Below are 10,499 nucleotides of genomic sequence, written 5' to 3' on the forward strand. Positions count from 1 at the left end.
AATATGAATTACCATCTATTTTTCAACACCCTGCAATACGGACATTCCTTTGTTCTTTCTCATGCAAAAACATATTTTAATTTGTATAGTCACTATCATTGTACACTCTAGGCACTCCTAGATTATACCATCTCAGTCTTTATTGTATTTCCTTCTGATTTCATTTGTGCCCCAACCCTCCTCCTTCTATCATTCTCACATGCAGCTTCATTCCGTGTACTAACACTATTGTATTACACTTAGGTAGTATTGTGCTATCCATTTCTGAATTTTTACAATCAGTCCTGCTGCACAATCTGTATTCCTTCAGCTCCAATTACCCAATAGCTACCCTATTTCTTTCTCCTGAGGTCTCTGTTCTTAGATGAAATTCTCCAAGTTCATTCACTAATGTTATATCAGTGAGACCATACAATATTTGTTTTTTTGTTTCTCACTAATCTCACTCAGCATAATGTTGTCAAGGTCCATCCAAAGTTGTTACATACTTCATAACTTTATTCTGCTGCATAATATTCCATAATATGTATATACCACAGCTTGTTTAGGCACTCGTCTGTTGATGGACATTTGGGCTGTTTCCATCTCTTCGCAATTGTAAATAATGCTGCTATAAACACTGGTATGCAAATGTTCATTTGTGTCCTTGCCCTCAGGTCCGTTGAGTAGATTCCTAGCAATGGTATGGCCAGATCATATGGCAATTCTAGCAATTGTAAATAATGCTGCTATAAACACTGGTATGCAAATGTCCATTTGTGTCCTTGACCTCATGTCCGCTGAGTAGATACCTAGCAATGGTATTGCCAGATCATATGGCAGTTCTATACTTAGCTTCTTGAGTAACTGCCAAACTGCCTTCCATAGCAGTTGTACCATATTACATTCCCACCAACAGTGGATAAGTGTGCATCTTTCTCTACATCCTCTCCAGCACTTGTTGTTTTCTGTTTTATTGATGATGGCCATTCTGCTGGGTGTGAGATGATAGCTCATTATGGTTTTGATTTGCATTTCCCTAATAGCCAGGGAAGTTGAGCATCTTTTCATGTACCTTTTGGTCATTTGTATTTCCTCTTCTGAAAAGTGTCTATTCATGTCTTTTGCCCATTTTGTAATTAGGTTGTCTTTCTGTTGTTGAGTTGAATAATCTCTTTATATATCTTGGATACTAGACCTTTATCTCATATATTGTTTGCAAATACTGTCTCCCATTGTGTAGGCTGTGTTTTTACTTTCTTGATAAAGTTCTTTGATGCACAAAAGTGTTTAATTTTGAGGAGTTCCCATTTCTTTCTTTCTTTCTTCAATGCTCGTGTTTTGGATGTAAAATCTAGGAAACTGCCTCCTATTATACGATTTCGAAGATATTTCTCTACATTTTCTTCTAAAAGTTTTATGGTCTTAGGTCTAATGTTTAGGTCTTTGATCCATTTTGAGTTAATTTTTCTATAGGGTGTGAGATATAGATCCTCTTTCATTCTTTTGCATGTGGATATCCAGTTCTTTAGGCACCATTTATTGAAGAGACTGTTCTGTCCCAGGTGAGTTGGCTTGACTGCTTTATCAAAGATCAATTCTCCACAGATGAGAGGTTCTACATCTGAACAATCTATTCGATTCCATTGGTCAGTATATATATCTTTATGCCAGTACCATGCTGTTTTGACCACTGTAGCATTGTAATAGACTTTAAAGTCAGGTAATGTGAGACTTCTGACTTCATTTTCTTTCTCAGGATATTTTTAGCTATTTGGGGCACCCTGCCCTTCCAGATAAATTTGGCTATTGGTTTTTCTATTTCTGAAAAGTAAGTTTTGGGGATTTTAATTGGTATTGCATTGAATCTATAAATCAACTTAGGTAAAACTGACATCTTAACTACATTTAGTCTTCCAGTCCATGAACACGGTATGCCCTTCCATTTATTTAGGTATTCAGTGATTTCTTTTAGCAACTTCTTGTAGCTTTCTTTGTATAGGTCTTTTGTATCCTTAGTTAAATTTAGTCCTAAATATGTTATTCTTTTGGTTGCAATTGTAAATGGAATTTTTTTCTTGATTTCCCCCTTTGATTGTTCATTACTAGTGTACAGGAACACTACAGATTTTTGAATGATCTTGTAACCTGACACTTTACTGTACTCATTTATTAGCTCTAGTAGTTTTACCGTGGATCAAAAACTATTTTTAAAAGGACAAGAAAACGTGCCTTCATTTATAATGAATAGACTTTATAATACACAATCTAAAAAATAAAATTCAGTAAGCACCTCAATTTGGTAATTTATAGGAAATGACTCTTTCTCTTCCAGGACTTTCCCATCCCTCCTCCCACAAATTCTGGAAAAGGAAAGTAATGTCAGCATCTCAATCAATGCTGAGTTGTATTTAAGAATCCCTGAAAGTTGTTGCCAGGATAGACATTTTATGGGTAGAGAAGAGATTCCAAGAAGATTAACCTTGGGCAACAAAAATGATAGTGCAGTTATGAAAAATGATAAAGCCAGAAGGGAAATTCAAGGTGAATATAAATGGAGTGACGAAATAGCTGTTGCTGTTTGAGAGACTTCTAGAGTCACAGCCAGAGAAGCTTGGTGAAGGTGAACTGACACCGTTGAGGAAAATGGTTGTGATGAAAAGATGAAGATCCTCTGGAGGAAGGGATGCCCATAAAAGTCCTCACCTTGAAGGGCCCAATAGAGATTCTGTGACTTTGGACCTGCAAAGGTTAAGCTAGCTATTCGAAGCTGATCCAAACTTAAATGTATAATTTGCTAATACGTAGCAAAGGTGCTTTATATTTTAAGTTAAACAACTAGAAGACATGCACTGTTCAAACTACTGTAGATAAGTTTTTTACAAAGAAATAAAACACCTCAGTTCTCCATGTTGCTAATGTTTTAAATTGCTGTACTACATAAGTTGGTTTTACTGTTTTATTATTTCTCTATACGTTTATTACCAACAGTTTTTATTTCTTTGACAATTTTTTTTGAAGATTATGGAACAATACTAATTTTTCTCACTGATCAAGATTGCTTTGCATGGTTTCAGTTTGTATGGTTATTTTTATGGTCTCACACTACTGTGCAAATTTAAGACTATCCATCTTTAATAAATCTTAATAAAAAAAAAAGATTAACCTGGCACTGTTTGTTAGGATGAGTGGGTTTTTCCTTCTAGTTTTTGCAGAAAGTACCAATTAGAAGGTTCCTACAATTCAGGTAACAGGACATGGGCCAGAAAACGCAAAGGACGGAGCAGAGAACAAACAGACTGTCCTCAGAAAGAAAAGCTATAGAGCCTTTTCCAGTATGGAGGAGACAGTAACCATGACCCCATCTTCAAAGTGCATGTGGCTGGAAGAATAACAATGACTAAGACAAGGAAACTCTCTGGGAAAAGCTTCCAGGAGGGAGCATACAAATTTTGACAGGTGAATCTGAGTCTTTATTACGGGCACAAAGACAGCAGCAGAGCACCCAAATGGAGATAGCCAGCTGCGAGTCTGGGTCCTAGGAGATACCACGCAGATGGTCAGTTGATTCCAGATGGCCACAAAAGATCCCCTAGCCTGTGGACACCACACTCCTCCCTTGACAGGAGGGGCCAGGATGCAGGAAAACTTGTGATTATCTCAGTCTCAGGGGGGTCTCCCGTCAGCAGGAATTGAGACCTGAGTTCCAGCCCCCACTCATCTGCTGGCCCTTGACCCCACATATCATCTCTGAAAGGGTGATTATTACACTGGTCACATGAGGTGATAGGCATGAAAGTGTTTATACTGAATAAAGTATCACATTTGTCGAGTGTTTTTTAAGTGCCAGTCTGTGTTCTAAATGTTGGATGTGTACGTGGACCTTTTTTCTTTATATGGACTCATAATATCCAAAAGGGAATAAATGGAGTACCAAGATTATCATTCTCAACAACCTACATAATTAGTCGTAAAAGCTTTATGATAGTTTGAACTCTCCTTATCTCCCTTTCAAATATCTTCAAAGAGTTAAGAGAATCTAAAAGAACAAGAGAAATCCTCACTGGATTAGATCTGATGGATCTCTATGAAAGCATATTTATCAAATAGCTACTTCCTATTAAACATGCTAGTACTATTCTAAGCACTTTTACATGTATTAGCTCATTTCTATCTCAACAACATGAGGCCAATAACATTATTTCCAGATAAGCAAAGAAGGGTTAAGTGCCCAAGGTTCATATATCTAGGATAAAAATAGCTGGGATTCAAACTCCAAGGTTTGAGAACCTGTATTTTCAAGCTCTTCTTTTTTGTACCAGAAGACCATTCACCAGAAGTTATCATATCATTAGCATAATTCAGGAGAAACAGAATAAAGAGCAGCAGTATTATTTTCCTGTTGTCCCAGTACAATTGGGCAGTGAGGTGAGTGTCTAAGGTGAACAGGGGGAGAAGAGAACATGGGGAGCGAAGGAAATGAGAAACTCAAACAAGGAGCAAGAAGCAATAAGGCTGGGTCTAGGCATGGCAGAGAAAAACCAACATTGGATTAAGGTACCACTTCCGCTCTACACAATGTTCAAACATACTCCACGGCATGCTTTTTCTTTACCTATCAGCTCTACCTCTTCTACCCCTCTGGGAATGACAGTATCTCTAACTCTACTCTAATTCCTATGACTATAAGCAAATAGAGGATGGTTTTACTGTCCCAATACATTAATTAATGTCACAGAACAGCGCAATAAAGAATTCAGCAACAACCTAGAAAATGAGAGAATAACTTCACGACAAACAGATGCATCCCATACCCTTAAGCAGAAGTTAACACGTAGGAATAAAAATATTCCTTCCACAAAGAACAGTACAAAAGGAGGGCTTACAGCCAGGTGGCTATGCTGGCCTCCTATAATTCTGAAATTACTCCCAGGCCACCACATTGTTTTTCAAGCAAACAAATCTTCAACAGAGACATACTCACTGTTGTACCAGAAAAGAATAAAGTTAAAAAATACAAAGCAACCCAAATCACTCTTCTGTTTATCAACAGAAAATTCAGAGCTGACAGCAAGGGGAAGACATGGGTAAACACATTCAGCATCTATAGAGAAGCCTTCAGGTAGACTTCAGTTCTCATCAAACATCTGGAAGTACCACAAACGTCAGGGAAATATTCATCTGTGGCTTGGAATGTCTCCTTTTTGAAAAAAAAAAAAACAGCCTAAGAAGCTCTTTCCAGAAGAAATGTCAACTTTTTGCTTCTTAAGAAGCACAACAAGAAAACAGCTTTGAGTGAAAAGAACCCACTCCCAACACCCTTTAAGATGTATAGTACAAAAGGAAGTTTGTACCAGAAAGACCAGAGAAATCTACCTATTTCCAGGGAACCCACTGGCTATTTATCAATAACTTAACAAAAGTTTTAAGCTCTCTGGGTTTCTCTTAAAAATGGGAACAAATAAAGCAGATGTTAGAAATTATTAATTCTATAAACTAGAGAAATGTCCAGCTAGTAGCTTGCTTGCTTTCTTTTTCCCCTCCTTCATAAAGCCTAAAACCCTCACTTAAGGATCACTTAATGCTATAAGCTTCTCTGCCAGCCTAGGTATCCAGCCGAAGACAAACTGGCAATCAGAACCAAGTGAGGAGCATATAATGGGCAAACACATAAAACAAGTCACCCTTACTTAAAAATTAACCTGCAATCTAAGGGTTTTGTTTTGTTTTAATCTAAAACAAATAAAGAAATGACAGGTAAAGTGGATACTTTTGGAGAACACAGATGTACAAATGTCCTGTGCTCTGATCAAATACAATTAAGCAGGAAGCTTGCTTGTCTTAAATTGTTTAAATCTTTGATTATTGTACATCAAGCCTCCACAAAATCTGTTTAACTGTTTTTCATTCTGCTCAGTATGAACTGGAACATATGGAAAAATGATAACTAAATAAAAAGTTAAAACTGTAAACAGAACTGCACTTTGATTCAATTTCTTCAGAAATAGTACAGAAGAGTGATGCTAAATGCGAATTAGCAGTGTAACCTAGATGTCAGCTGGTTGTATTTTTAAGGCTTTACTGAGGTTTAACAATAAGATGAGAAGCAGTGCCCCCCTCCCCCTTTAAGAAGGCTCTCAACAAACTGCAGAAACTGCAGTATAAACTAGCATTTGCTTTCAAGATTTAATAAAATGGATCAGAGAATCATGTCAAACATGCCATTCTAAACACTTTGGGACACCTCAGCAGGACAATCAGGGACAGAAGTAGATATGAGAGAAGAAGGCAGCAGGGCAAAGATAACTGCAACGAAGCTAATAATATAGACAGCTATTCAGTTAGTAGAGCTCATACTAAGTAACAAATACAATGGTAAATACTTCACATGCATTAACTCATTCAATCCTCTCACTGCCCTTCAAAGCTAGTGCCAGTATTAGCCCAGCTTTAGAGCTAAGGAAACCTTAGGTCCAGAGGTTAAGTAACTTTCCCAAGTTAACACACTTAGCACGGGGCAGGAACAGTGTCCAAGCCAAGTCTGACTCCAGGCTCAAACTCTCAAACACTACATTAAGCTGGAACCAATCTGTACTCAAAATACATTGGTGTGTATTTAGTCAGTGATAAAGCAGATTTACCCTATGCCAAAAGCAATCAGTTAAGGAGCAAAAGAAATGAGGCAATATTGCCTAGAACTGTGTCCAATGGAGTAGAGTGTAAAAACGAATTAGCTAATATTCAAAACCATTGAAAATACTGCTGAAACCAACCAACTAGCTGACAGCGGAGCAAAGAGATGTTTTGCAGAATAGCATGCTTCCCTCCACAGGATCAGCTGAATGACTACTGTTTATTACTCTATGCTATTTAGATTTCCTGGTCTTCATCACCTTTTGAAATGACAAATTCCATTATGTTTGGAACCTGTGGGGTAAATAGCTCTTTATTCCCCTCAGGTTTTAAAAAGGCCCTCTATTTCCAGCTCCTCAAGGATCTGATCCACAAGTCTGCTTTACACACCAACATCAGTAACTTCTCTTCCCTCTTTTTTCATATGAAAGATCCAATACCACAGCACAGATTTAGGCTGTTCTGGGCCTTTTCCTGCAACAATACACCTTTTCTTTTTTTTTTGGGGGGGGGGGCTGGTTTGAAAGGATGTGTGTCCCCTACAAAAGCCATGTTTTAATCCTAAACCCACTTTGTAAAGGCAGCCATTTCTTCTAATTCCTATTCAGTACTGTATGTTTGAATCTGTAATTAGATCATCTCCCTGGAGATGTGATATAATTGAGAATGGCTGTTAAACCGGATTAGGTGACAACATGTCTCCACCCATTCGGGTGGGTCTTGATTAGTTTCTGAAGTCCTATAAAAGAGGAAACATTTTGGAGAATGAAGGAGATTGAGAGAGAGCAGCACCACAAAGCAGAGAGTCCACGAGCCACTGACTTTTGGAGATGAAGAAGGAAAATGCCTCCCAGGGAGCATCATGAAACCAGAAGCCAGGAGAGAAAGCTAGCAGATGACGCTGTGCTTGCCATGTGCCCTTCCAGCTGAGAGAGAAGCCCTGACTGTGTTCACCATGTGCCTTCTCACTTGAGAGAGAAACCCTGAACTTACCGGCCTTCTTGAACCAAGGTATCTCTCCCTGGATGGATGCCTTTGATTGGACATTTCAGTAGACTTGCTTTAATTGGGACAATTTCACAGCCTTTGAATTGTAAATTAGAAACTTATTAAATTCCCTTTTTTAAAAGCCATTCCGTTTCTGGTATATTGCATTCCCGCAGCCAGCAAACTAGAACAGGAGGTCACCAATAATGGCTACAATATCGCAAGGACTGAGCAACTCAATATTGTACAAAACCTGGGGTGATACTTCCTTGGTTTCTAATCCTCTCTCACTGATGTCTTCAAGGACACTACCCACAATAGTTTCTGGACCCATCTGCTACTGGAGGCTCAAGGCTCTACTACCTTGTAATCAAGATATTGTTAAAATGTTCTTAAACAAACACATTATTTTACTCCCACCAACAACATGGCTCACTCTCATGACTTTAGGAGACTTTGGCCAAACCAGAAAATAAATGCTCACAAGCCAAAATTCCTCTTGCTGTCTTCTCTGTGGACTTTTCTGATTAAAGGGGCTTCTTCCTCCCATCACACACACAGCATAGATTATAAACACCATCAGCTAGCACACATAAAAAGGGCAATGTGTACCAGAAATATGGTTATCAGGAGAGAGAAATGGGAGCTCTAAGTCAAAGGAATAAAATATAGTACAGAAATACACATTTCAGGAGAAAATGCAATCAAAATAACATATTGTAAAAAAAATGCAGGGGGGGAACTGAAGTATAATAACAAAAGATTTTTTTAAAAAAGCAAGCATGATAGAGTGGTCTTGGTTAGAAAGACCCAAAATTTAAACTCTTCTGCAATTGTAGCTTCTGAACTTCGGCCCATCCCCCACAAGAAAAATTAGATGCCCCTCCCTCCAACAACCTAAATTGCAAAGGATTGAAATGCTGTATAATTAGTCGAGATACGAAAATCATGGTTCTCCAATGTGAGCTGGAATGTTAACTGCTACAAATAAATAAAATACAGGCAATACAGTATCCAAGTAATCATTTGCACAATGACTCTGAACCACAGCCAGTGGGGAAGAGGGCACAGTCCTGAAGATGCACTGTGAGATTAGAGACTCCTCCTGAGCCCTCTGCCCGTTTATCTGCCCCTCTTATTCTGGCCCAGTACCTAAACCACACAGTTCTCCGCACAGAGGACACCGGGTCAAAGCTGACTCAGGTTGGTTCAGTCTTCTGTTTGAAACTTAAAGGCTGCCAAATATAAATCTATAATCAGAGCAGGTAACTGATTAAGGTCATTCACATTTTTTAGTGACGTTTCCTTTACTAAGGGTCTCTCTTCTGGCACAAGGATGATACAGAAGAGGAGAGAGTAGCCCTCTCCACCTGAGCACTCCATAAAATCCTATTTCCAAGCCCTGGGGCACCCATGTCCCCTTTAACCAGGATATATGGTTGTGCTTGATGAGGTTGCTTGGCTGGCTGGCCCTTGAGCCCTCCCCAAGAGAGGCAGCATGAGAGAGGTGGTCGATTCCAGGGCTCCCCAGATCCCTCCCAGGGGCAGCTCGTGGCCCGTGGCTGCTGCCAACAGATGGGCCGGGAGCACCGATACCTCGGTGAAGGCAGTTCTCTCTAGCTTTCCGGGTGGGGGGTTAGATGTATCTTCCATCAATGTCACCCTAATCTGTGCCTTTTCATATGTTATTTATATTCTGCTTCCTTAAAACAAGGAGGAAAAAAAGAATTTAAGGCAAAAAAAAAAAAGGGTGACAGGTTGCTTGGTGTCAGCAGAGTCGCAGGGGGGCAGCGAAGTCAGATGAGGAAGACGGTACTTTACCAAGCGCTACAAACGCGATTTATTATTGTCTTGCTTTGCAATCTAGCAAGCGAAGAAAACACCGGGTAGAGTGGGGAGACGGTGTAGGAAAGAAGAAAACTACTCTGACAGACCTTACAGAATTTTTTAAAACCGACAAAAATAAATCTGATTTCTTCCCGGTCTCTGAAGTAAACTGCTGTTTGAGCCGATCAACCAGTAAACGTTATGCCTCAACCCTGTGCACATACAATGCTATCTCCTCTCTGCACGGCCCGGTTCCAAAAACGCTTTCACTAATTGCTCTGCGGAGCTTCATCGGAACCTGGGGGCGGCTGGAATTTTAGAGACGAGGAATCTGAGGCTCGGTCCAAGGATCTTACTCGCTGGGGGAGTGAAGGCTATGGCGCCTTCGCAGGCCCAGACTCCAAAATTTTCACCTTCACGGGGGAGGGGCGGGGTAGACGTCCCCGGTCTCCGGCGGGTGGGGGCCCTGGGCGGGACCCCTGCCCGCCCGCGCCTGCCGCCCGGGGTGGGGATGCGCTGGCCGCGCGGGGCGGCTCACCTGCGCGATGCCGGAGCCCATCAGCCCGCCGCCGATGACCGTCACGTGCTTGACGACGATTTTCTTTGCCGACGCCGAGGCGGTGGATAAAGAGGACACGGAGCGCAGGAGCTGTCTGGTTACGAAAGCCATGGTGCAGCGGCGGCAGCGGCAGCGGCGACGGCGACCAGAAGAGCGCGGCGCAGGCGCTAAGGCCGAGGCACGGGTTGAGAACCGACCTCTAGGAGCGAATTCCCGCGCGGCCCCACCGCCCCGCGCGCCCCTGACGTCACCGCGCGTTGGGGCGGAGCCTCTCGCTTGCCCCGCCCAGTGGCTGAGGCCAGACGTCTCGGGCACCGCCCCCACCGAGCTAGGCGCCCTGGGCCACGTAGGCGGGCGCTTGGCTCTGCAGCCCTGGCGGGCAGGCTGCGGAAAAAGGCGTGTCTGGGCTATGAGGCTTCCGCCCTGTTCAACGTTCCCAATCGTGTAAAGTGCAGGCTCTTCTTTAGAAAAGCTGAGGCCCTTTCTAAATCGAAGTGCTTTTACATTGTGAAAG

General features: G+C 41.3%; 1 protein-coding gene across 1 annotated transcript in view; it reads right to left on the reverse strand.

The window, feature by feature from the left end:
* Positions 1–10,230, reverse strand: part of HADH (hydroxyacyl-CoA dehydrogenase) — a 91,503-nt gene extending 81,273 nt beyond the window's left edge. The window contains exon 1 of the mRNA XM_077142597.1: positions 9,965–10,230. Coding sequence (XP_076998712.1) covers positions 9,965–10,096 — 132 coding nt within the window. The 5' untranslated portion in view covers positions 10,097–10,230. The remainder of the gene's footprint in view (positions 1–9,964) is intronic.
* Between the last annotated feature and the right edge of the window lie 269 nt (positions 10,231–10,499).

This window comes from Tamandua tetradactyla, chromosome 24 (assembly GCF_023851605.1).
Source record: "Tamandua tetradactyla isolate mTamTet1 chromosome 24, mTamTet1.pri, whole genome shotgun sequence".
Classification (NCBI taxonomy): Eukaryota; Metazoa; Chordata; class Mammalia; order Pilosa; family Myrmecophagidae; genus Tamandua; species Tamandua tetradactyla.